Source organism: Pelmatolapia mariae, linkage group LG16_19, assembly GCF_036321145.2.
Source record: "Pelmatolapia mariae isolate MD_Pm_ZW linkage group LG16_19, Pm_UMD_F_2, whole genome shotgun sequence".
Classification (NCBI taxonomy): domain Eukaryota; kingdom Metazoa; phylum Chordata; class Actinopteri; order Cichliformes; family Cichlidae; genus Pelmatolapia; species Pelmatolapia mariae.
Genome location: NC_086241.1, coordinates 2,602,290 through 2,630,155, shown reverse-complemented (window position 1 = coordinate 2,630,155; position 27,866 = coordinate 2,602,290). Strand labels below are relative to the sequence as shown.

The following is a 27,866-nucleotide window of genomic DNA, read 5'->3' as shown; positions in this document are numbered from 1 at the left end:
ACACACACACACAAACTAAGAAAAGTCCTGCAGAGGATATTCATAGGAGTTGGATTTAAATGGTTACATATTAAAAGTTGATAAGAAGAATGAGTTAAAAGTATTTCTCATATCTCAAATAAAATGTAATATTTGACCATTTAAACACAATAAATGTGTGACTGTAGTTATGGCAAAATACCCAAACAAGGCATTTTTAATGTTTTAATGTCAGCCAAACTGCACACATCATCTGCATTTCCAAACCACAAATGGCAGAAACTCAGAAATGCAATGAACAAAGAATGCTTTTCTTGCTCATTAAGCTTCACATTACATACATTTTACTGAATAAACTACAGTAATGTGTTGGAATTATGGAGTTAAGATCAAAAGAGAGACAAACGAGTGTTTACACGCAAAGAAAAAGAGAAATGACTTGATGATAACTTCACAACAAAGTAACTGATTCACAAATCTGCCTTTCTCTTTTTTTGTCGCTCTCTATTTCTCCCTCGGGTGCTTGAGTGTGAACGCTGACACTCATGTTCATCAGGTGGACTCTGTCATGTGTAACAGTCTCACACACACACACACACACACACACACACACACACACACACACACACACACACATGTCTGGTTTGCTATCCTCGTGGGGACATCCCATTGACATAATGCTTTCCCTAGCCCCTTACCCTAACCCTAACCATTAAAAATGAATGCCTAACCCTAACCCTTACCCTAAACCTAACCATAACCTAATTGTAACCCTGACAGTAAAACTGCATTTTGAGTGTGAAAATTGCTTTCAACCCCGAGGGGACCTGGATTTTGGTCCCCACGGTGCAGAAAGTCCCCACCAGGATAGTAAAAGTCAGATTTTGGTCCCCACCAGGATAGTACGAACCCGTACACACACACACACACGGAGGGAAAGACAAGAAATCCCAAAACGGTGGTGCCAGCAAGTGAGAAACACCAACAAGCACACGTGTTGTGTTAGTAACCTCAGCCCTCTGTGTGTGTGTGTGTGTGTGTTTGTGTGTCTCAGGGGAGCAGGGCTCAGGACTCAATTAAGCAGGCATGTGTGGAATGCTTTCAGGGGGAACGGGACAAGATGGCCATGGGGCCGACGCTACGCGCCTCTCTGTCTCGCATGCCCTTGATCTCAATTGGTCTCGCTTTGGCTGACCCGTAGCAGCGTGAAGGGGAGCCGTGTCGGATACACACACTTCTACACACACACAAAGTGCCATGAAGGGAAGAGATGTCTTGCCTGGACAGACTAAAGAGCTCTCGAGGGTCCTCGGCTGCGTCTCTTGTCGTTTTCTCTCTGTCTCCATTGACACCAGGGAGATAAACGAGTCTTGGTCGCCTAATGAAGCATGTTCAATCCTCTGCTAGCTTGTAATACAGTTACTAATAGCCTATTCATGGGTGCAGTTCTTATAAAATCCTGGTCACTCACTGTTAAGGCTGCCCGCGTGTGCGGGTCATTTACAGTGATAATGTCCTTTTTGGGAGTGCTGGATAGACTTTATGGGTGCCGATGAAGAGGGCTTTGTCAGCCGTACAACAGTGTCGTACTGGGGTTTTCCTGGCAGTTTAAATTCTAATTTAATAAATGTCATTACAGGTTATTAAGTTTGAGTCTGCAATCCGTGTCACCTGGGCTGGAGCCTATCCCAGCCAACACAGGGGGAGAGGCTGGAGGATGACAAAGGCAGGCATCCACACTTATTGTCAATTTAGGAACGCAAGTCAGAAAAAAGTATGTTGAGTGACTGTGGCTCAGGTGGTAGAGCGGGTCATCCACCAGTCAGAAGGTCAGTGGCCCCCTGTCTCCTCCACTCTGCTGGTTAAAATACTGAACCCCACGTTGCCCCGATGCATTGTGGGATGGGGTGTACTTGCAGGGACTCCATCAGTACCAGTCCGTGTCATCATGTCTTTGGACTGTTGGACGAAACTGGAGCAGCCTGGCTTAGGTAGAGCATGCAAAGTCCACACAGAAGCCCAAATGTGCTAACCACATCAGCTCATGATTCAACCACTAAATATAAACTGTTCAGTATCAAAGGATTTTTATTCTTTTTTTTAATATATATTAAAAAATGTTTTAATATATATTTTTTTAAAAAAGAGCAGCGTAAGTGAAAACTTACCAGTTTTGAAGATTTCATAGCGGAGCGAGAACCCCGCCCCCTGGTGGGCGTAGTCTGACACAAACTTGATGTGGAGCGCAGGCCCTGAGGATATGATCGGTGGGGGGGCGATGTTGCTGCAGTGCTTCCCCAGTAGGTCAGCTGACTCTGAGTTCCCGTCGTGGATCTCTACATAGTCATACCTGCGACACACAAACACACCTCACTAAACACCTGGACAGAATTTCCAGTGGTGATTCAGAGCTCCGTCGCAGGCAGAAACACACATTCACCAATCACATTCAATATCCGAGTATATTCGAGAACATCTGAAAGCATTACATTAGTAGACTGATGAGGTGTTTAGAGGAGGAAAGGAAATGATGGTTCAATTACAGGAAGAGAAAACTGTTAAATTCCCCACAAGCTGCTTTTACTCTGATCTTATTAGTTTCTTCTCCTTTCTTTTTTATTTGGCAGGCATCACATTGGATTTGGCTGTAAAAAGGAAGCAAAGAGCAGATTGTTTGCATCTATAAGGGGCTAGAGGGACTTCTGAAAGCACAGTTACTATCAGCGGCGGCATGGGTGTCATCGCGATTCAAATAAATACAGGAGAAGAAGCTGGCAGTTCACATATGGTGCGAGATGAAAAGAACCACCTGTGTGAAGCAAAATAGAAAAAGAAACCTTTTTAAAATTCTGTAACCGACTGATCACATACTCCAACAGCTGAGCTTCGTGGTTTGCAGAATGCTGTTTTGCAGAATATAACTACAAACAAAAGGAACCTGTGAGTAATATGGCGAGCACTCTTTTATTCTGCATGATGTCACACACAATGCAGTTTAGAAATCCCCACAAACAGATTCCCAGTTTCACACAATATATTTACAAGTTTGATGGCTTACAAAGCACAAAACAACGCAGCACTTAAACAATGATCGATCTGTTTCCCATAAATCACAAGATTTCTGGTTAAAGGGTCAAAGTCACAAACGTACACAAAAGCCAAACTGTTTGAACCGCAAATGGACACGAGGCCCTTTGATGGTACAAATTAACTAATGTGGACCGAATGATTCTGGTTTACGTCTCGCAGAAATGTGAGTGGATCGTGTTTGTTGCTCGGCTTGTTTTCAAAGACAAATCCACATTTTCAAAAGGATTTAGATCATGTCTGTGCTGTTCCCTCCAGCTGTGTTAAATCATTATGTTTAAATAAGAGAGAAAGCACTGCGATAGACAATTAACTACAAATGATCAAGAATATCAACAACTAAATGAAAGTTTCCTTGTTTTTCCATATCGAGTACATTTTAATAGCTGTGTCTCTGAATTTCACGGTTATTTTCAATATTACACATTTATTTGCTACAGATCAGCAGACGGGTGCGAGCAATTGTTTTTTTCCTCTGTAAAACGTTGGTACTGACTGCACATCTATTTTTATTCTTCTTTCTTTCATGTTTTCTGAGCACAAATGTTACGGCCCATCTCCGGAGCGGCAGCAGGAGCGCTGCCTCTGTGTCTGAATACCAGAGACACACCTGCCTGGCTCTAAAATAGCTTCCTCAGTACAATTTCCTCCAGCAGCTAAATACCTTTAATTCAGTATTTTCTTACAGCAAAACAAAACTCTGGCTGACCTCTTCCTGTAGATGTTTGTCCATCACATCGCCTACTTCTGTCCACATGAGTCACATGAATTGCTTCAACACTGAGCTTTCAACATTTTTCTAAAGTAATCAAATGGACACGCTTCCGTTTACCCTGGAGTTTAAAAGGTTTATACATTTCAAAAATACTTTAAAGTGGAAACAGAAAACCTCCCAGTGAGCCAGTGGATTAATGGATCATGTACCACTGCATATTAAACATGCAGTACAGACATATTAAAGTTAAAAACATATATAAGGCCAGTTGATCTTTTCAGTATTTGTCAGCATGCATTAGTAATGCACAGTGTTGGGCGTAATGTGTTAATCTAACCCATTACTGTACTAAATTCAATAATCGCATTAAAGTTACACTCATGTTGTTACTTTGTTACAAACTTTCTTCAGCTCTCTGCAGGATCCGCACACATGTGTTTTTTTAAGAAAAACTCCAATGCTGGCCATGAATGCTACTGTTTGTGGACAAAGAGGCCAAAACACATTCACAGATAGATGTTTTTTGTCATTTAGAAGGATAGTGATAACTCTACGAAGACTATTCAGCCCAGACTCTAAACCTCGTAATGAGGTGCCAGGATTTAAGAGAGACACGACCTCTGTGGTCGAAAAATGTGTGACAACGTGACAAAAACTGCAGTTCGCCAAATGGCCACTCGGGGTTGGCTCCATGCACTCCCATGTTAAAATACTCCACTTTAGAGGAGAAAGGCCTACAGACTGATACAAAAACATGACTAGGTCTGAGGTTAAGTGTACTCACAGCATGTCCAAACAGTCTCTGCAATCCCATCCATCCATTTTCTTCCACTCATCTAATGCAGGCTCACAGCTGTGCTGGAGCCTTTAAACTGTAATTCCAGTAATTTAATACTATGTTACTTAGCCCTAATTAACAACTACAATGTTAATTAGGGCTAGCACTCATACAATGTATAAATGTGATAAATGAACCTGATAAATAAGCACTTCCCTCATCCAAATATGATTACTTCTGGTTCCAAATAAAAAAAAAATACTAAAATAAATACTAAAAGCTTCAAAACGGGGGTTTGCTAGCCTACAGGTGAAGTCAAGGTGGCTGTGTCCATCTTTTAAGTACAGTTTATGCCTTTAACTCTAGTCAGCGCCTTCTAGTTTGTGCTCCTTCTCATTACTTGACACATCCTGCCATAATAAATAGGTGGTACATTTTTTACAGAGTAACATTTTGAGCATGTTATACTCTCAGTGAGCATTTTCAAACATGTTCATGCCCTATAACATTTGCCTTGTACAATAAACCCCACGAACAATAGCGATGAAGAGGAAGAAGCAGACAGCTTTGTGTGAGCGTGCAGTCTGACAGGTGAGCCACCTCCCAACATAATGAGGGTCACACACCTCCCACTCTCCCATCATGTTTTGTGAGGAACTAACACAGTTATGACGCGAGCTGTCAGCGCACTGCGAGCATGTGTGCGCGCATCTGTGTGTGTGGATGCGCGCGCATGTGTACGTGTCAGAGTTCCTGTCATAATTCCCCAAGAGAACGCCTCATTGTGGTGACAGTTTCCTCCTCCCCTCTCTAGCATTGACAACTTTGTCTAACAGTTACTCATACCAGCACAAGATCTCCTTTTCTCTCTTTGTTCTGGCCTGCGCTTTTTCTAATGACTTCTATTCTTTTCTTTCTACTGTCATTCTTTCCTCTCTTCCTCTGCGTGGCTTGTTTTAATGTGTTGTCAGGCACATAACCAGTGGCTAAGAGCCAGTGTGTGGGTAAGAGAGAAGAAGCAGAGGTGGTGAAGGATTAGGAGAGCTTTTACATGTTTTAATGTTTAACTCTGCTTCATTAATTGTACTTATAGGGGAAAAAACATGAGATTACGAGCGAGATACATAGGCAGGTGGCAAAAAAACAAAACAAAAAAACCAAAATGATAATTTTTCCGAGGCCCAGCTGTCCTCGAGCCGGCATTATCCACTTTTGGAAAGCATTTTGGAAAAAGCTCAGTTTTCAGGTGTAGAAGCAGGGTCAAAACGAAGAGGAGAAGATTTGAGATTTAGCCGGTGCAGCGTGGATGTAGTCTGGGAGGGAACATGACACTGCATTCAATCTGCCAGCTCCACACCTAAGACAGACAGAGACAGGTGTGCTTCGTGCCAGCCGTCCTCCCTCCAGCTCTGTGCTTTTAGTAGAAAGCAAAGACTTACACGACTACTACACGCTCGCATGAGACCTGCTTCCATGCACATGTAAACACATGTACACACACACAGAGCCTGTGGCCATGCACGCTGATCTATAGAAGGGTTCCCAATCTGTCTGTGTGTAGGAGGTTCACAGCTTCTAACAAACTGTTTAATCTTACCCCATCACCCCAATACATTTCACTGCAGGCCAATCAGTGATGTACTGAGACTTATCACGGGGAATAACAAGCACCCCAAATGTGCTTCTCCCACACGTCTCCCTAAAATGTATTTGTTAACGAGCTGTTTGCATAACATGGGAGGGAACACTGGAAACCAGGACAAGTAAGGATTGTGAGCACAAATTGAGCTGTGAAAGAAGGCCTTAAACCACCTCTAACATTTGACATTCTGAGAGATTTGTGTGCCTGTGCTTGTTTGTGTTTTGGGGATGTTTCAGAAGCGAGAGAAGCCAAGGCTTTTCCGAAGCCTGCCTGCCGGGAAGCAAGCAAAAGATTTGGATACAGATGAACTTCCACCCCTGCTTCTCTTTAATTGCCTTCCACACATTCCCTCTTTTTGGGTTGGGAGTTGTCTTCTTACACCTGCACGTTTCTTTCAAACATCAGGGGTGCCCTTAGCAGCAGACGGAGCGTCTGCACAGCACACACGGCCGGTGACAACAAAGAGAGCTGAAGCCGGGCCAGGTGGGCGTTTAAGTGTGACAGGATTTTCACGGAGAGGAAACAGAAAGGACGAACGCCTGTTAAAGCATTGGTGCAAATTTAATCTATTAAATGTTTTTGGGGGGATGATATGTTAGCTTGATAGACTTCTGAGAAAGTTTTTAAAGGAAATGACATTAACCTCATATTCAAGCAATTCACACGCGCATGCATGCAGACACACTTTGCAGCTTTAGTCATGTGAATAATGCAACGGACTCTAAGCTTAGCTAAACATATCGGTGATATTTTAAAGTGGTTCAAAAGGAAGTGAATAAAACTATCGACTCACTGTCAAGACAAAAAATAATTATAGGTTTGGTGGTTTTAGCAAGCCTCTGGGAATCACAAGTGCTTCTTGCAACAGCGCATGTCCACAGCCTGGTACACTCAGAGTGTTTTGCTCTCTATAGCCACTTTACCCCTTCATAATAGCTCTCCATGGGCTGTACTTTTATCATAAACTTTATTGTGTAAAGTTAAGAGCATGGCTGCTTTGGCTGGCTGCTGGATGCTGACACAGTAGCTGTCTGCTATGCTTTACTCTCACTGACCTGCACCTTCCAGCCAGGTTTGTGGTTTATTATCTTTTTAAAGCATTTTCAACACAAATCTTAAATAATGCAGTTTGTTGTGTGTTTCATTGTACTAACGGACTTTCAATAAAACCTGTGCCACGCTTTCATTTTCATGATACTCAGCACTTATTAGCAGCTGTTAGAGTCTGTGTAATGCACTCATACAGTCTATGGATGTACCTTTTTAACCAAGCATGCTAATAAGTTAATGCTCCACCATTTCCAATAAATATGTTTACTCCTGAATAAAAAGATGAGATTGAAGGACAGTGAACTGGCCCAGAATCAGATCCCAGTGTGCCGAGGAAGGTCCGGTTCGTTGGAACCAGCTGCCCGCTGACCTGAGATCAGTTACATCTGTGCCAACATTCAAAAACAAACTCAAACCCTGTTTGTTCACACAGGTCTGCACTCAGTAGCTGTGTGTGTGTGCGCTTGTGGTTTTCACCACTGTAAGGTATTCTAACAGCTACACACCCAAAGTCAAGGCTTCAAAATGTGAATGCAAAAACCAAAAGGTGGTGCTGCAGCTGCTCCGCCCATCTTTTTTATACAGTCTGAGGCTGAATGTCAAAACGAATTATTTGTAAAGCATTCACAGAACGAAGGAAAAGATCATGTAGCGCTCCCACTTATTCCTTATTCAAAATATTCACAGCTGATTGTTGTGGCTGCCTGCTGTGTGTATACCTGTGTGTATACCTGTGTGCATACCTGTGTGTATACCTGTGTGCATACCTGTGTGCATACCTGTGTAAACGTAAAGCAGCAGTAAGTTTGTCACCAAACCCGTTAATAGAGAGTAAGGAGGATGACTGACTTCACTGATATCATGTAATAGGACTGTTACTGCAGACAGCTGGACAGTGTGTGTTTGTGTGTGTATATAAGTGTGGATGTGTATGTGTCCACCAGTAGTCTCCACGACAACCAATCGATTCCTCATTATGGCTTTAACACACATTGATCAGGCTCAGTCCTTCACTACTGCACACACACACACACACACACACACACACACACACACACACACACACACACACACACACACACACACACACACAATATTATTACACTAACAGACTAGATAGTAGGGACACCTTCAGGGCATCGGGGAGTGTCTGTAAATCAGAGCACTGATATTATCATTATTACCTACCCTACCTGAGGCATGTGTGTGTGCGTGTGTTCATGTGTGTTTCCTAAAATCACTACCTCAGAGCTTAACAAATCTTCTAATTTCTTTTTCTGTAACATCAGGTCACTCAAGCAGTGGAGGATAACTTAATCTCACCTTCCACTGGGGTTGAAGTGTCTGCTTATTAGTTCTGCACTGGTTATGTACTCGAGGCATTTTCTCTAGTTTCGAGAAGAATAACCTGAGAACAACACTTTGACACTTTAAATCATTGTTGTTTCTCATTTCTTACTTTTTTAGAATCTGAGATTTGAGAATCGAGAAAAGATCACATGGAAACATTTGAAGAGACAAAACTAAACAGAGGAAGTCTCATTAGTTTGTGACTGTGAGGCTTAATGCTGCACACGTGGACTGAGCTCATGACAAAACATTTGTGTAGGTCTCGTCACCTGGCTGCGTTGCTCACCATCCAGATGTGCTGCCCTGCATAAAGTCAGCACGTGAACGTCATTTTAGCACAAATAGGGCCCTATACAGGAGCTGTAAGTAACTGCAGATTATCTTTATTACTTCAGCATATAGAAGCTGCTGTTATTTGGTCGCCTGTGTAGCTCAGTGGCAGACGAGGGATGAACAAACTACTATGCAGCAACAACAACGAGACCCCTCTCTCTACAAATAAATTGGCAGCACGGCCGTGATCCAGCCTGCAGGGGAGGAAGGCATCCGCCTGAAGGTTTTCCTGGGCAGGAGTTTTCCCATCTCAAAAGCAGGTAAATAAACTCAAACTATGTGTCGTGGCACAGATTCAGGCTCGGAGAAGAACCGTCAGCTCGTCTGTGTCGGGATACTTGTCTGGACGTCGACTCTCCTGCTTGTAGTCACTGTGATGTTAATTCAAACATGCAGGCAGCTGCTAAATGCCCACAGCTGGTAATTGAACAGCCACTGTCACTCCATATGTTCTTCCTCCCTCTGTCATATAGGCTTTTCATCTCTCTTCCCACCTTTCTCTTTCTGCCATCCTGCCCTCAAGCTAGTGTCACATCACATCACTCTCCCTTTACTTCTTCTCTTGGTCGCGTCGCTGGGACTTTTGCTCACCAGGCAGGTGTGTGTGCGACAAAATAAGAGTATCACAATACTACTGATTTAGCAATGTTTGTATTTGATACACCTCAGATTGAAGAGAAGAGAAGAGAAGAGAAGAGAAGAGAAGAGAAGAGAAAAAGCTAGCGTGAAGTGAAATGATTGATTGAGTCAGAGTACAAAGACAAGGTCTAAATCATTAGTGAAAGCATTAACGTCGGCTGGTGCTTCTCTGTCATATAAATCACTTTTTAACTCACTGCTTTACTTCGTGCTTATTGTTTAAGCCATGGAGCCGTGAAAACGGTGATGTGACTGTCTGCCTTTTACACGCTATAAGGGTTTATTTTAGAGCCAGAATACACTCACAGCGTCTGCTTCTGCTCCTTATGCAGGTTTATGGAAGCCTCATGCTGCATGTCATTTCAATATTAGCAGATAGCATCTTAACGGGGTGTGGTCCCGCTGAATAAGAGGAGGCTGACTTAGAAAAGGAATTTAAGTGATGTATAGGCACGAATCATGAATAAGAGAGAGCAGATGCATTTAAAGGTGGAAAGAGGGAAAGGAGAGGAAGTGGAAAAGAATTAGAAGGGTAGAGAGACGTTTGGCAGGTGGTTTGTTGTTTATGTTTTCTGATATACAATGCTCAATAATGATTTGGTTTAGGAGGGACAAAAAGAGGAGAAATTAGCTGGAAACAGAGAGAGGAGACTGGAGAAGATGAACCCAAAAGGAGAGAAGAGGACAGGTAAATGAAGGTGGGAATGACAAAGTTGCAAAAGCAGATAAAAGATGATAGATGGGGTCTACTGGACGGCAGTGTGAGGGTGGGAGGGGCAAGGAGGGTGAGATGAATAGTGTGAAGGGAACGGGAAAAGGGCCAGACGGGAAGAGGAGAGGAGGGAGCTGTCAGGATGATTTGAGTTTGCCCCCAATGGACCCTGACGCTGCACTTTTCAGTGTGTGTGTGTGTGTGTGTGTGTGTGTGTGTGTGTGTGTGTGTGTGTGTGTGTGTGTGTGTGTGTGTGTGTTCATTCCAAAATAGAGATCTTGCTTTCAGAGACAGAGCAGTGCAGTGAGCTTACAGGAAGCTCTGAAGCAGTGAACCAGCTGTTGTCTCATACGGTAAACTTCAGGAAGCATCTTTTTGAAACTCTACCTGATGATCCCAGAAGTTTCCACATCAATCCAGAGAAGCGCTTTAGCTGGATTTCACAAATACTGTGAACACTCACACAGAATATATTTAGGTTACAATCAGGTTGAAGAACTAGAGCCAAAAAACTGTGAGAGAGCTGGACTTGTTGCTGTATTGAGACTTCTTTACCATCGTTTGCCTGGTGCTCAATAGTTTTTCATAAATCTGTTAGGCTTTAAAAAACTTCTTCCCTCTAAATTTTCTAACATTCGGCTGAAGGAAAAAACCTAGTCTGGTGATTTCTGATGGTCACGCTCATCTTCATGCCATATTCTGAGGCTGGGTTTGAACTCCCTCCTAGATATTTTCCATTCATTACAAAACTATTTTTGTGTCCAACCAAGCACAACGCTCAGAATGTCTTCCAGGAGAGACACATATCCAAGCAGCATTGTTTCCCATCGCCCTCTGGGACAGCTGGCATTTCAGTTTTGAGCAATTATAAACCTATTTGATTTCCTGAGTGCTTCATACTGCACTGTTGGGTGTGCTGAATAACAGCGACACCAAGCATGCGTGCCTCTCAGGTGAAATAAAGCAGAACATTTTCATCTCAGGGCAGCAAGTGCTGTTGCTGTATGAGAGGTCGATGGCAACGCAGATGAAGACAGCAATCGTTTGAAATGCCTCTGAGGGCATCCGTCATCAGTGCTGGTGACGGAGCAAATCGTGGGTTTGTCACCTGGGAGACTACAGTTCGGTAAAAAGCTGTGATTTTGGTTAAACATACCACAAACGTCTAAAAGTGTCTTATATGTTCCCTCGAGTACCCTTTTATCTTTTTCAAATATTCTTAATTGCTTTTTATGCTAAGGTAAGAGAGAAACAGTATTTAGTCTCCTGTATGTATAGACTTGACAATAAAGTCTCAAATTGTTATAAATGAGTAAATGTAACAAACTGGGAATGAGAACGAGTGAGAATGAGTTTCTTAAATAATTGAATATGAAATATCTTTCATCATCTATACAAGCTACATAAAGAGACACAAATAGCTACAGTTTCAATCAGATTATCGAGTTCAGACTGACTTAGCCAAAAATACACACAGGTATTACAAATACAGCAGACTTACATGGACATACATGTTACCACGGTGATGGTCGCGTGATGCAAAAAGGGAAGGCATGTTGATTCACAGAGTTCCCGATGTTCCTGTTGTTCCTTTTCATCTCCCTGAGTCCCCTCAGCTGTTTCCCTGCACTTAAATTACTGTTGTACATGAATCTTAATGAAAACATCTCTCTTTGTTCTGGCTTCCACTCCATCGATTTTCTCTGCAGAGCCACCGGAGTGCTTGACAAAATGTGATGCATTATATATTACAGATTCCCATCTTAAATTGCAATCAGGCCCATAATAGATGAGATTGCTTCATCATAGTGACATAATAAAACAAGTCCTGCCTGGCCGGGCATGCAGATTCATAACCGTGCTGTTGTCGCAGCTCAGTGTTGGTGGAGAGACAGATGCTACTGTATGGTGAGGGGGTTGTTTTAATGATAAAAAGAGACTGGGAGGAAGCATATGCTTGTTCATAATGTACTCGTTGTCTGTTAACACAGATGACTCCTTTGTCCCAATAATGTGAATGTGTGTTTTTTTGTCCCCACAAACTAAAGATTAATGGCAGTTTTCACTTGCTCAGAGCTGAAAATCTGCATTCCCAAGAAAAGAAACACATTTATAACGTCCTTATGACCAAACAGTGTTAAATGAAAGAGACATCAGGAGGCTGTGCTGGTGTTTGTGTGTACACTACCCCACAAACACAGACGCACACTGGCAGCCTCTTCTCCTCGGCCTCTTTGCCCTCTGAACCTAACAGCTAAACTTCAGCCTACCGTTACACAAACACACACACACATGCACGCACTCGGTGCCTGTAGACTTAAATAGCCCTGAGTTGTAGGGCACTTGTAAGCTTGAGATGTTACCACCAACAGTGTGAATATCTCCCTCTTAATGGCATAATCTGCACGGTGACTTTGCAAAAAAGGAGCTTGTCATCACTGGGAACAAACTGGAGTTATTTAAAGGCAGTGTACAAACACATATGTACACATTCAGTATGCATGCACCACAATAAATAAATCAGCTGCTGGTGTTTCTTGTAGATTTCCTCCTCCTGGGAAACGGCCGGGGTTTAAATGGATGCAAGAAATTCAGAGAGGAAGGGGGAAAGGAAGTGCAGATGTAGCAAAGAAGGGAGGATAGATATGTCAGAGAGACAAAACTGAGAGAGAAAGAGCATCTAATGTATCAAAGTGAATGCAGAGTAAAAGTGAAAAAAAATGTTGGGGGCAGGGAGACAAGAGAGAGAAGTATGCTTTTCATTTCCACAGCACAGCGCGAAAGAAAAGCAAAACTGAGCAAAGCACAGCGGGCTTTTCAACCTTTCAGCCTCTCAACAAACAGGCAGCCGGTTGAAATATTGATGCTTCAATTCCAACAAAGGAATGTCTGAATGATTTTGGTACATCTGAGTGGGGAAATTCACCTATCTATAATTGATACGGCTGAAATGTTAATAACTGGATGGGAATGCACGGGAACAGAGGCGTAGGCTGAAAAGCGTGCGCGAGCGTGCTCGTGTGTGCGCGCTCACAGTGGCGGTAATGCCCCAAAGGGTCTCCTCTGCTGTTTGCAGGATGCACTCACTCATGATGTGACAGTAAGTAGTTTCTTTTAAGACAAGTCAAAGCGTTCGACAGTTAATACATTCATAACCTGAAGTGAGAACTTTCTATATGACTTTGGCATATCATTCCCTCTGTACTCAGCTGTTTGCAGTCACAGTGGAGGTAGCTGGTGGAAGCCTGTTATTCAGCCTGCCTTTATCACTGCTTGCTGTATTTTTATTTCAGACTGTCAAAATGTCCCCGTTCTGTGAGCCTCGGTGTGCAACCGAAGCCAAACAGCCAAAAAACAATGATGGACACCAAATCCTCTAATCTGTGTTAATTCTTCCAAAGTGTGAAAACCATGCTGGAACAGTAAATGTGTTGTAATTAGACCCTGATAATTAGAGACAGGGGACCGAGGGAGGTCCCAGAGTGATTATTATGGGATAGCTAAAGCCAGAGAAACAGGAGGAGAGTGGGCTGAAGTTCACCGAAAACACTCTGCAACTCTCACACAGAGAAAGGCTGGCTCACAGAAAAAGCCGTCTGCAAAACTTCTCGTCTTTCCTTAGCTGCGACTTAGCGAGCAGCTTTAAATCTCTTAATCTGCTAGTTTTTACTCCTTTTTTTGGCAAGCTATATCAAGTCCTTTGTGCATTTTTCGCTTACCTGCAGTCCAGTTTCTCTATTTCAAAGTGCGGGTTAAAGTTCAGGACGATGCGCTGCGACTGCTCAGGGGCCGTGATGACCCAGCGGCAGTTCTGGTGAGGTGGATACTCCAGAGGGTAGCCGGGGGTGGTGATGTAGCCCGCATCGCTTGCATCTAAATAGCCGCCGCATGGTTCAGATGCTGGATGGAAACAGAGAGAGATAAGGAGAAATCATGTTTTACACAAGTCTGGAAAACTCAAGTGGATAATATGGTTACTTATAGGCTTTGTTCCATCAGTAAGTAACCATCACCAAAATCATCCTGCGTGTTTGAAACTTTAACACAGGTCAATACACGAGTTCACAGGTTAGATTAAGTTCACTGATTCACGTTTTCAGGGAAATTCAGGAACAAGAGGGCAGAGGCTAAGTGACCCAGAAGACTAAAGGTGAAAACATAAATTATGACTGAAAGACAAATAATAAAACAATGAAGAGAGATAAACTTCCATATTAATTTTTATCTGTAATAACCTTCACAGCAGCAGGCGGGGCTACAGTTCTGTCTGCTTATCGATACTGACCAGGAGGACGTGTGAACTTCCAGTTATTTCAGAGCATATTTGTTCATCGTGCATGAATTCTCACAATAAATGAAGCAAAACAGATAAAATGCAGATAAGAGCAGTGTGTGCAGAGACAGGATATGAGTGTGTCTCTGTGTGTGTGGTGTTAAAGGTCAACACAGCATCGTGAAGCACAAAGACTTCATTCTGGCCTGGAAGGACTCCCATGCACGCACACAGACACACACACACACACACACACACACACACACACACACACACACACACACCAGATGCAGCAGTTACTGTCACAGAGCGGATCCACTTGTCAGCACTCATACGTCTGTGTCACATCATAAACAATACTCCTCGTTCACTGCCGCAGATGTACCCTGACATAGATGGGTAACTCATACATATCTGTGACACCCAGCGGCACAACACACACAACTCCACTGTATGAAATCTTTGGCACTTATTGTGCACAATGCTGGCTCTCCTGTTTGATGGACTGCACAGCTAAATATGCCGAGCTTCTTCATTGTTTAAGATCTGCAAAACACAAGTTAAACCATCGTGGCGAGTATGTGCTGAATGCGAGCTTTGTTGAGTCCGATATAATGGCGCAGTCTGAGCCAGCGACAGACAGAGAACAGTCGAGCACCACTTTTTTTAGTCTGCTCCACAATAACATCCACCCAAGTGATGCAGGTTAGGATTAAAGTATATAACATGAGTAATTTGTTCTTCTGCACTAGCAGAAGAATGAATTATAGCACAGAAAATTAATAGTAAAAGAGACTATTATTTCAAAAGACTTACAATATCCAGGGAAGAATTTCAGCCCCCAAAAATGTGATCAATCAGAGCATCTCCAACAAAGCAGATGGATTTTCTGCAAATATTTTGGAGGAAGAAAAGATGGCTACAATAGGCCAGGTTATTCTAGTGAAAACAGCATCTGTGAGCGCCGGCTGCTTGATGGGAAATATTTGGCCGGTGAGCAGCCCCTAAAAATAATTTCCTGTTTTCGAAAAGAAGGAAAAACAAACTCACAATCAAGCTCTTGATAGTCAGTAGCTTATTGCTCTTTCAGCCGTGACTAAATATGCATCAAGAAACTCGCTTCAAAAGAAAAAAACAGAGGAAGAGCAGCATGAGGAGGTTAGGTGAGCTGTCTGTGCTACTATCTCACCCGCTGTGCCGTGACGTTTTATTTATCGCCACTGTGCTGAGAGGGATGACATAGCCAAGTCAAACTGCTCGGCAGAATGCAACATGTTTTAAAGCCATAGCTATTAATAGTGTGGCTACTGTAAACTTACTCTGAGTGGAGTCAACATATGCAAACATTAATACATGCATGCATAAACACTTTATCGGGCACCATCTTCAAAACTAATTAAAAGAAAAGGTCAAACAAAAACGCACGTCGAAAATATCACTTTGTCGCCACGCTCACATGGCTGACTGCATATCAGACGTTTAAGAGTCAGTAAGGGAGGATTAAAGAGCCGGTAAGACTTCAGCGCTCAGCGCACACCGTGAGTGACACTTTGGCATCTGTATCTGGTGTCTACCTCACTCTGTCTGCAAACAATTAGTGATAACCGCTCCGTATCTGAGCGTTTCTGGCTGCCTCTCTTTGGTCTCTCGCGCTGTGAACCAACGAGTCCTGTTTATGTCTTCCTGACATACAGTGGTACAGGAATAGGGTTACATGGGCGATGTAACCCAGCCAGATGGATTTCATCTCAGCACCACCTGGATTAGTGTTTAACCACTCTGGAATCTCACAACGACATCAGCCAAACACCACTTTTAGCACACGCTGCTTTGCTAAATGTAGCTAATGAAAGCTCTTGGAGAGGTGATGCAAGGGGTGTAAAATCAATGACTGCGGATTCAAATCTGACTGATAAATGAACTCCTGCTTGGATGTTATCTAAAGGATAAGGAAATCGACTCTGGCACATCCAGAGGGTTTTTTTGTTTTTCGTTTTTAATAGCTGACCAAATTGTTCTTTCCATAGACATTGACTAAGCTACACATGAATCATTTGTGGTTAAAGTTGGCTGGACGCTTTAAACAAATACCTGTGCAACTATACACTTCAGCATTTACCTCAGGAGCTGCTCTCCGTGATGTTAATGGTATCCTTTAGGACCACTTTGATTAAAAGAAGGTTATTCCTATTTGAAATCTATATTTGGCAGCATGTTTTTCTTTTTTCCACATGTGGGAAGCTTAAGGTGGGGGTGGGGGGCACCTAAACCCTTGGTACAGAGCAGGCATCTAAAAGACATAAGACACTGACTGAGTCAAAAATGGCATGAAAAGGAGAAACTGGAGTGGAGGTGGGTTGCAAAGTGGCTTGCAGAGGTAGCAGCACTTGTAGCATAATATTCTCTATATGAGGTTTTCCAATAGGATCTGCATAAAGGTATCAGCTGAGCTGTCAGCTGATACAGGCTAGCTCTGGTATCAGCTGTTAGCTGCTAAAGCTAAATGCTAAATATTTATATATATATGTATTCTGGCTGAGTCTCACTACCTCTCCTCTCCCTGTTTCACCTCTGGCATACAGCCGATAAAGACAGCACCTCCAAGTGTCTGATGAATAAGGCCGGTGTGATATTTAGGCAGGCGCCGTGTGTGCATGAAGTATAGTGTCTGCTTTACTTTAAGGGTCTATTAATCTCCGGACGTGCACACATACACAAAGTCATTCAACAAACACTGCATCCAAACAGAGCAGAGAGTGACACAAATTGAGGCGATGAGGGCACGGATGACATCAGATCCTCTAGAATGAAGTGTCATTCATGATGAATTTCATATTGCACACGAAACATGTAAATATACAGCTGGTGAAACGTCAGGCCCCTGCAGTGACAGGCCAGCGTGCAGAGGGAGGGACACGGCTCCGGGTTTGTCTGTAAAACAGGGAGGTGCATAAATACAGCTTCCAAAAGCAAACCTGTTATAATCCTAATTTGTATTCCCCACCCAGACGTGCACGCTGTGAAAAAAGTGCAATGTGTGTCAGAACAGAGAAGATGCTGAGTGGGGGAAATGCCTGACTTCATGTCAAGAATTACCAAATAGGTTAAAGACAGAATCATCCTTTAACTGTCACAGAGCAGCCTGCTGCGAGCAGCTGCAAAGGTGACGGTCCATCCTGGTGAAGTGGGGCTGAATGCAGCAGCGGCCGGCGACAGGAGATGGGGATTATTTTGGTTTTATTCTGCTGTTTTAGGGAGCTGCCTCTTTGAAGGCTTGGTGAATAATTACTTTGTAACTGGCGATTACAAGTAAACGATGGAAAGCAGCAGCTTAATTTGGTCCATATAACCAGCGTTCTTTCTGTGGTTGTGCCTCAATGCTTGCTTTACTCATTTTTCTTTTATTACACTAACACAGAGAATAGAGTTTATAACAGCAGAGGTTCTCTTCATAGGTTTAAGCCTATTTTCCACTAGATTTGATTCAACTGTAATGGTTGGTTTCCATTACAGCTGAGGGGCACTTATTGAAAGTCCAGTGATGTCATTTGTATGCGACACAAACACAGCACAAGTTTGGAGGACACTGAGGCGATGGTGCACCCGCTACTCGGCCTGCAGCTTTCTGTCAGACTCCAGGTTTGGGTGTGGCCATGTGCGTCGTTGCCGAGTTTGATTCCTGTGAAGGAGTGCTACCACCTAATGGAAAACTAGGGAAAAAGCTAGCTAGTGGAAAAGAGGCTACAGTGGCTGTAGTACCGTGGAAACCTGATTCAGCATTAAGTCCTGTCTGACTTTGTTTTTTATCATTTGGTCTAATCCTGCAGCGTAGCATCAAACTAGGCTCTGGCCGACACTACAGCGCTGAGCGGGTACTTTCACAAGGCGCCATATCAAAACATCGCCGTATTCTGTGGCGCAGTGTGTCCTTGCCTTATCCAAACACTTTCCTCCTCTTGACCCTCGTTTTCACACAGTAAAGCTTTTCTCTCATCCACATCGGCATGTGTGATCTTCAGGGAGAGGCTGTATTTGCACCACACATTCACAACAAATGCAACCACTGAACATCCCCATTCTGAATACAGACCACACACACACACACACACACACACACGATAAGCAGCAGTAAATGGTGCTAAGCAGTCGAGCACAGATATAAGACAGGTCATTGCATTATTTATGGCTCTCTGCCACGTTTAGTATTGCATCCTTGATAACACCTATTCAGCAACTTTTCCCCACATTCACACCTCAGCACACACATACACTCAGATGTACCCACAGAGGAATCTATGACAGTTCACACAGACCCAAACTCGTGCACACTCTTCTACATGAAGCTGGTTCGCACAGTTGAACCAGATCCTTGTTTGTTGGCCCCAAATGAAATTTTCTGACCTTGTTTTTAAGCTCTCTTACAGATTCCTTTTCCCTCTGAGGGAGTCTGATTTGACTCTAAACAGACACTTTTCAGCTCGCAGCAATCGATTTGCTTGTCTGCGAGAACTTTGCCAATCTGTCAGAGTCCACATTTCTTCACGCTGGTCCGACCCCGTAATGAAAGCATTAGTGGTTTAGTGAGTGTTTGTTATGAAAGCAAGAAAATGTGTCAGCTAACCAGAAAGCTTGTTAAGAAACTATCAACCTGTTATCCACCAACAGCAGCGTGAAACTTGCAACCTCATTACGGTGACCTTTAAGAGTCGGGTCCTTAAATTTATCAGTATGTTCTGGCCATCTGCATCAAAGCCTGAGGGGAAAGTTTTCCAATCTTTCTATGCATTTCATTCACTATTTACAAACATTGTGAAACACCTACAAAGGCTGCAGACACTGAATCCTTAAACGTTAGAGATACAAACACAATTAAAAACCGTTCATGTGACTCTGGGAATATGACAGACACTGAAAATAACAAAGTGAAATGTGTTGTTTGGATCATACCCAGGTGCTTTTAGTCCCCCAAACCTGGGAAACCTCAGGAATGGACGGAGAAAGAGAAAAGAGAGCAAAGGAGAAAAAGCCAGAGCTGGATGAAAGTGAGAAAGGGAGAGTAATGCAAGAACATCTGTCTCTCATCAGCTGAAAGGAGAAAGTCAGCAGCTCAGAAAAAGCTCACCGGACAAAAAAATTATAACCTACACACACATACTGTACTCACACAGACACACAAACAGGTGGGGCTGTTTTCTCCAGGTGCCCTGCATTAAGACTCAGTGGAAAACCACAGAGTGAGCGTGTGTTTATATCTGTGTAAAACAGAGGGAGGGATGAGTGGAAGACTACAAAGGATCTGAAAGAAAGGAAAGAGCGATCGGAGAATGAGGAGAAGGGAGAAAGTGACTCATAAAAAAAACTGAGCGTGTGATACAGAAAAAGCACCGACATCAGATCAAGCTTCTCTGCTCAGGAGCAAAGGCACACCCTGATCTACGGGGCTTTAGACAGTAGACACAGAATCTAACAATAGACAAAATAAGAGAGAAAGACTTTAGATCAATACCAGAGCAGCAGCGGCTAATTGGAAAAACTCTCAGAGGCAGAGCAGCGTGAGGAAAGGAGACCGTTAAAGGTGCAGTCAGTAGAATTCCTCGCCCTGGAACCAGTTGTTGTTTTTTATTGGTGCTGCTTTGGTCTGACCCGAATTTCCTTAAGTTCTCTAAGCAAACAAACATCAGGGCATCGTGTGAGCGTGCCAACTATAACTGAAGAAGCTAAAGATCTGAGTTTGGAGCTGGGAGTGTCAGCTGATGCTGATGGATGGCTGTGGGAGACGTTCTAAGTGCAGGTGAGGTGGTACAAGGTGAAAAATAAACCCTGGCTCTCTAATGGCTGCAAATGCAAATCCATCGATGTGTTTACTGACCTTCTGACGATGACTGTGCAAAAAGAAAAATTACAGTCTCTGTCATGGTTGTTGTTAGTAACTGAAACAAAATAATGAACAAAATTTTAACTCAAATGTAGAGAAAATATAATTAGTTTGCCTGATGAGGTGATGATGGCTGTGATTAGTGAGACTCTGGAGTCACTGCTTTCAAAAAGTTGTGTTTTATTGTAATACGTGCACTCATTTCCCTAAATCTCACCTCTGACATATACCTTCCATACAATAACAACTAAAAAAGACCAAAAATAACAGTGAAAGCAATAAAAACGAGTGCTGTCAGCGTTAATCTCATTAAAATGTTAACATCATAACCGCATTAACACAGCAAATCTCTGTTAGCGAGTTAACGTGGATCACCCCACGCCTGGGGCTGCGCGGCATCAACACGTTAGCGTGGTTAGCTCGTCAACATGTTAGCGCGGTTAGCCCCACGTACGGGGCGATCCGCGTTAACTCGCTAACGGAGATTTGGCACGTTAATGCGGTTGTGGCGTTAACATCATTTTAACGAGATTAACGCTGACAGCACTAATAAAAACTACACTGATTTAAAAAACAAAATTCAAACTAAAGACTGATTAGAAAATACAAAACTGGTCTTTGGCCTGCACCACATTTCATTTTTGTGTGCTGGACTGAAGTCTGCAAGCTACAATGATTTGAGCTATCGCTGCAATACAGCGTATGCACGTCACATAACTGTTCATTCTTTACATTTTTATCAGAAATGTAGTGTTTCCAAGCCAGTAATCTGACGTATTGCACATTTAACACAGACTTTTCATATATTTAGACATTTTTTAGTCAATATCTTCTTTAATCTCTTTAGCTACATCTAAGCCCTGCTGTGTAGTTGAATAAAATTGCTAACTTTGACATTATGATTGTAGTGAAGGCTGCTATCAATCATCCTATATCTTTTATATAAAAAAACTTGATTATGTAAGGAATGTTTTTACTGATCGGTGGGCCGTAAATGTGACGTATTCCTTTAAGTCACTGAAAAGAGCTCCTTTTAAGCAGCGTATGAATGAGCATCTCTAGCGAGTCGTGTGAATGGATTTCCAAAGTACGAGAAAACACAGACTGACAGAGTTCCAGGGACCAGACAGAAAGTGAGCGGCTGAAACAGTAAAGAGATTTTCCACCGTGGCAAAGTGGGGCTAAAAGAAGGTGAGGGAGGTTTCTTAATCGGGGTGAGGGAAAACACTGACAGAGGGAGGTGTGGAGAAAGAGACAGAGCGCACTATTAAAGAAGAGCTGGAGTGCCATGAAAAGTAGAAAACAACAGGATGATTCGGTGTGACGAGGAGAGAAAAAGGAAAACAACCTGTGGCCTCGTTCCACAGCGCTCCGGAGGGACTGCTGCAGACACAGAAGGCCTGGCTTACTCACACACACACACACACACACACACACAGGTTTTTCTTTGTGTGCGAGGATTTTAAAAGAAGTGGGAACAGGCAAATATCCTCATTTGAAAGATTTCCATGATCTCTCTTTCCCTCTGAGGACAAATGTTCTTCACAAGGCTGCAAACACAAGAACACCCACTCGCTCCCAGCATCCTCTCTAATTACTCCAGTCATTACCAGTGGCCAACGAAGACACTAGAATACTAACAGTTTACTAATGGCATGATAACTGTAATTAGAACATCCTGCTGGACCCACTAATTGTCCTTTCCCTTTTACAGATGAGAGGAGAGAAAGAGAAGGGGCGACTGTGCCAAAGGTTAATTGGGTTAATGTTTATTCGCTCATTGCAGCTAGGTTGTTGATGTCGATGGAAAAACCACTCTGTTTTTAGGCTATCATTATTCTAATGACTGAGAGACTAATGTCATCGTGCTTGATGCATGCGATTTTTGTTTTTCTTCTAGCTGCACGGCTCAGTGGCATGTAATGCATTTGTTTTTGCTTGTTTGTTTGTTTTAAAAAACTGGAAAAAAAGGAAAAAAGCCGCCGTGGTGATCTGAGTCACTGATGAATATGTGTAACGCTTAATCCTGAGGCCTGGTGGAAAACACCTGCTGCCTGCAAGATGATTAAAATGAAATCAGTGGAAAGGCTCTAAGGTGTCACCTGCACCAGCTCGGCAAACTCAGCTATCTGATAAAATGTTTTAATAAACCTGACCATCACAGGCCAACGCAACGTTTAGTCTGATCTGTTCCCTGATATCTGTAAAAACGGGTGAGCAACATTTCATATTCAGTGTCAAACATCCCTTTATTATAATGTCATTTTATACTTATCAAGATCACATGAAGAAAATTAAATCCTTCACCTCCAGTGTATCATAATAGGAGTACATATTTATTAATAAAATGTGCAGTACCTTGCCCAGAAACTCTCTTGTGCGTTTCAGAGGAGAAGAATAAATCTGAGTTAGTTTACTGCAGGTGGCTCCACTCAACTACTGCTTCACACTCTGCTGCCTTCCTCTTATTTCACTAATGCCCCGTAATACTTTCTCCCTTTCATTTTCTCTCTTGTGCACGTCCAAACTCTCCTGATTTCTTGCTCAATGCATCCCTTTCATTTTTTTTATTGCTCCATTTTTTGTGTGTACTTTATGGGGAGAAAAGTTTCCAATTCATGTTGGCAAAAGCTCGCACGTTACACATAATCTTCTGTTTTCCTTCCCTCAGAATCAGTGGATCACTCGACAAATATGACAGAAAAGAATAACTCAAAACAAACAGAAAATTACAAACGATTATGGAGAATGGACACAAATTCATCAGGAAGCTGATTTAAGGATCATTAATTGCTCTTAATGATAAGCATGCTGTTTGCTGTTTGAGTTTTTACACAGCTCTATGAAGGCCTGTGCAGTTATAGAAAATACTGTTGAATTCATATTTGCGTACTCTAATATCTGCAGTGTTTCAGGTTAAAACCTGGATTTTTTCTAAAGTGACGTAATTACGTGGAATGACTGTTTGTGGCAGCGAGTCAGTTCATTAGGTTCTGAGCTAAAATGGGGTATAACCCCATTATGTGAATGACATGGATGATTTGTTTTATTGATGGCCAACTGACGCTTACAAAGCATTATGACCCAAACTGATGTAACATTTAATTACTATGAGCTGACCCCACCGGGAAACACAGACCCACTCACACTCACAGCACACGGTGCACGTACAGGAAAAGCTGTTTCATGTTCAGTGACCAAACTAAAACATCTTCATGTGGATGGTGAAGCACCTGCTAGACGGTAAGCCTTTAAGTCTGCCAGACGTTCTTATTTATTCCCCTGCATGTAAATGGAGTTGTTAACTTCACCTCCTGAAATTCTTCCCACTGCTCAGACTTTTAAAATCACACCAGGCCGGTTGGAGCCATCAAAAACAATCACATAAACCAAACCTTAATGCGTACCTGTGGGCAATTCACCACCACCGCTAGCACACTTCTTACACTTAGTATCATGGTGATCCTGTTTCATCATCCACCATATTTCAGCAGAGACACTATGGAGGCAGACAGCTGGTCTTGAGTGGCCAATTATGTCCGTTTATCTCCCTTCCAGGCACAGCTGTGATCAAACGGAATGAAGAAACAGGATCAAACAGCGAGGCTAAAAATCATTCTTCCGTTTCGTTCACTGCTTTTTGCTGCTTCCCTCTGCCTGTTTCTGTCTCTGCTGTCTCTGTTACTTCCTCCCTCTGTACTTCCATCCCTCCCGTGTCTCTCTATATATACACTTCTTAGTCTCGCTATGCTTTCCTTGCTCATCTCTCCGGAGAGAACAAAGTAGAGGCATCTATAAAAGTTAACTGCTGAGAAAGCTCCATTCTGCATAGCCTACTGCTCAGAATGTGTGTGTTTGTTCCAGAGATGCTCAGTGTACCTGCAGGGAAACCTCGAGGGGAGCTCGAGGGGGTCCCCAGGAAAATCAGGCGTCACCTGCTGTCAGCAAACATAAAGTAAGAGGTCAAAAAAGAACAGAATATCAACATGTTCTCGTATTTAACCCCACTGTCAGCGTCATTTAGCTGGAAAAAGAACAAACTCCAGTCAGTGGCACTGAAGTTAAACACCTCATTCATCTTCCTTGAATGCCACAGAGTTTCCATCTGAATGTTTCCTGTGCTGGACTGCAGCACATACTTCCTGCTTTGGTGTTGAATATAAATATGACTAATTTTAAGACAAACAAATGCTGATCAAATGACCTGCTGTTATTTCTTCTGGACAGGAAAGCCTCAGAACCGTTGCATGCTTTGCACAAAGTCAGCAGTTATTAATTATTTATAATATTAATAATCTGAACATTCACATATCCTCACACAGGCCTTAAATTACTAGTTCAGATTTAACCTAATGTAGAAATGTCCACAGAGAACAGGATGTTCCACCGTACAGTTTCTCAAATCAGAAGTGAATTGTATGTAAAGAATCCCCTCCCCGTGCCTTCTGTACAAAGTGGTTCTCCAAAACAACATTTGGCAATCAGGGCCACTCAATCCAAGTCATGAGATCTGCAAAAGCCCTCCGGAATAAGGCAGTAAAACCTCGAATGCCACCAAGCTCCCTGCAGCCACCGCATTTCGGTTCTCTCTCTCTCTCTCTCTAGATTTACACATATGGATTCACCACAAAGCAGAAAGTGAAACTCGAGGAGAGACTAGAATTATATCTCCAAGTATTCAGGTCTTTGCATAGACAGCAATGGGAAACCACTTGTAACAATCAGTGTGTGCAGTGAAAACAAAAGTCATCAGTCTCCTGGTAAAGGCCGCAGTAGCTAATGTAAGCTCTTAAATTTACGTAAACTGAGTCAGACCACTCGGAGTTCTGAGTGTCCATCAGCTGGGTCGAACTCCCCATACACCCCTGCCTGTGACGATGTAACAGAGACTTTGGGTAACGAGTCTTTTATGTGGTGACAAGTAGGTTTGTTGTAACCAAAGAGACTTAAAACGTCTGTGCATCAAGTTCACATGTGGAAAAAGATTTTTGTGGCTATCGCGCGTAAAGGTTGTCTGGAGACGAAAACGCACACAGCGATGGATTCTGCCTCTCCACATTTAACAGAGCGTAAAAAGCAAATGCGTGTTCCCTTCTCACATCATATTCCTGCTTATGCACTGGAAGGTGAACTCGTGGTGGGTTACACAGCCGCAAATCCCGTCGCTCACACGGGCTCGGGAAGAGAGAGCGAACGCGAGCCTCCGTGGAGCGCCGGGCCGGACCTGACCTCCAGTACACGGAGGCAGCAGTCCAGTCACACCGGCCGCCACCTCTGCGCGCTCCAGGCAGTCACCGTAAAGAAATGCGTTCAGCTTTTTTCCTTTTAGTAAAAACTGTTTCGAGGAATTTTAGGAGAGCGCAAGAGATGGAAACGTTCTGGAAGAAGAACTGCTGACAACAAAATTACTCCCAGGAATTTACAGAAGATTTCGATCTGTAATATTTTTATTATTGAACGTCGTTACTGATGTTTTTTCAAGACGATAAAATCAACGCTGATTAAACCAGCATCCCTTCGAAATCAGCCCTGGATTAAATTAAAAACACGGCTGGTGACGAAGATACTTTATCTGTAAAGTCACCGTGACAAAATCATTTCTGGTGCACGTTCGTACTTCCTAACGTTTGTCCCTGCACCGGACCGAGAGAGCTGGCTCACAGGCCATCCAGCAGCACGGATCTGTCTCCTCAATGTGATGAAAGTAATCAACGTCCCTCAGCAGTGCGCCGTTTCAGCGCATTACTTGGAACGGAGCGGAGATTTGGCTCGATCCCGTAGTCACCAAATGCGCAATGATGCTTTCCCTGAATTTACTTTCACTGCACTGAAAGAAAACAACTTTTATTCGTTTTGTGATGTGTAACTGCTCTTATTTTCTCTTTTTACACCTTGTGTGACGCTTGGATTTAGGCGGACAGCAACAGCATCAAACTTACCTCCTTCCCCGGCTTTTACCGCTGAAGGTAACAGAAGAGCCAAAATACATCCACAGAGCCAAACGAATAAATCCATCTTTCCCCCTCAGAATAAAACACGTCTTCTCCTCCTGTGTGGTTTTATTTGCTTTATCTGACACACGGCTCCAGGTCGCACTTCCCTGTCCGTTTCCACAGTTATCTGTTTTTCTAACGTGCAACGCGGTTGTGTCCAAAATCCAAAAGCCGGACAGCGTTCACCCGACTCTCTAAGAATAACACGCCGGAGAAAATAAACAGTTCATGCGAGCCACTTCTCCTCAACCAGAGCAACTTGTCTAGAAACGCAATTTGAACTCTAAACACAGTTTAAAATCCATTGCTGTGTGCACAGTCGGCAGCGCAGGGAAACAGATCAGCAGAGTAAATAAAGAAAATTGTGCGTTTCAAATGAACTAGAAACCAAAAAGATCATCAGAGAGCGCTAACTGCGACGGAAACGGGAAAAAGTAACACGCGTCTTTCCTCCTTGGATTAAAAATATTTCCAAATGTTTTATGCAAATATCTTCAGGCGCATTTTCTTGGTAAGGATCTAGTTTCCCGGTAATGGTCCGTTCATGCGCAAAAGACAACGCAGGATCTCCGAGCAGCTCGATCTGCGTGCGTAAAGCTGGTAGGCAGAACGAAACGTGGTGCCTCTCCGCTGTCCTCCCACAACTGTGCGTGTCTGCGCTCAGACGCTCTACCCTGTTCCCTCTCTCTCTCTCCCGGTAGCATGCGCTCCTTCCCCTCCACTCTCCGCCGGGTTTGTGGCAGCGAGCAGGACCGCTCACTCAGTCCCCTGCCTTAGTGGGCGTGCACGCCGTGCGCGGGCGCGTGTATCGGATTACAGTAGGCACCTCGGCCCGCCTCCATATAGCCCCTCACTGATTAAAGAGCAATTTCATCTCCTCTCTCTCTGACCATCTCTTACCTCCTACATATCTTTCCCACTCTCACCATTTCTTTCATTTTACCAAATTTCTTTCTGCCTTCTCCCCAAAATTTTCCACTTCATTCTCTTTCTGTGGCTTCATACTTTCGCCTTTCTGCTCACATTTCTTCCTCCAGTCCTCCTGGTATTAAAGGGAATCGAGTTTGAAAGGAGAGAGGCAGAAAACTGGGAGAGAAGATGCCCACAGCACAGCTTTATGAGCTTTGTAGTATAGCACCAGGAGATTTAAGGTACCTGGTGCTGGTTTACAGCATTACAGGGGAAACATTGATCCATGTATGGTTTGCATGTATAGACCAATCAGAACGAACGGGAATCTCTCGATAACCCGGTAAAGTAAACTTTGACTCGGGATTACTATGAGAGAGACTTACTTGTCATGCAGAGCGGCCGTTGTGGCTTAAAGGCTGAATTCCGGGATGCAAAAATTCATACACACCTTTATGCAAACACGTAAGCCCTTGTCTACAAGCCAGGGCAAAAAGCTGTTTACCAAGGGCACATGGGTCAGTGCTGAAC

The 27,866-nt window shown here is 43.2% G+C and overlaps 1 protein-coding gene across 3 annotated transcripts in view; it reads right to left on the bottom strand.

The window, feature by feature from the left end:
• Positions 1–27,127, bottom strand: part of LOC134644315 (neuropilin-2-like) — an 88,068-nt gene extending 60,941 nt beyond the window's left edge. For all 3 annotated transcript variants that reach the window (XM_063497235.1, XM_063497237.1, XM_063497236.1), the window contains exons 1-3: positions 26,373–27,127; positions 14,005–14,185; positions 2,148–2,329 (exon numbers count right to left, since the gene is read on the bottom strand). In XM_063497235.1, coding sequence (XP_063353305.1) covers positions 2,148–2,329; positions 14,005–14,185; positions 26,373–26,448 — 439 coding nt within the window. In that variant the 5' untranslated portion in view covers positions 26,449–27,127. The remainder of the gene's footprint in view (positions 1–2,147; positions 2,330–14,004; positions 14,186–26,372) is intronic.
• Between the last annotated feature and the right edge of the window lie 739 nt (positions 27,128–27,866).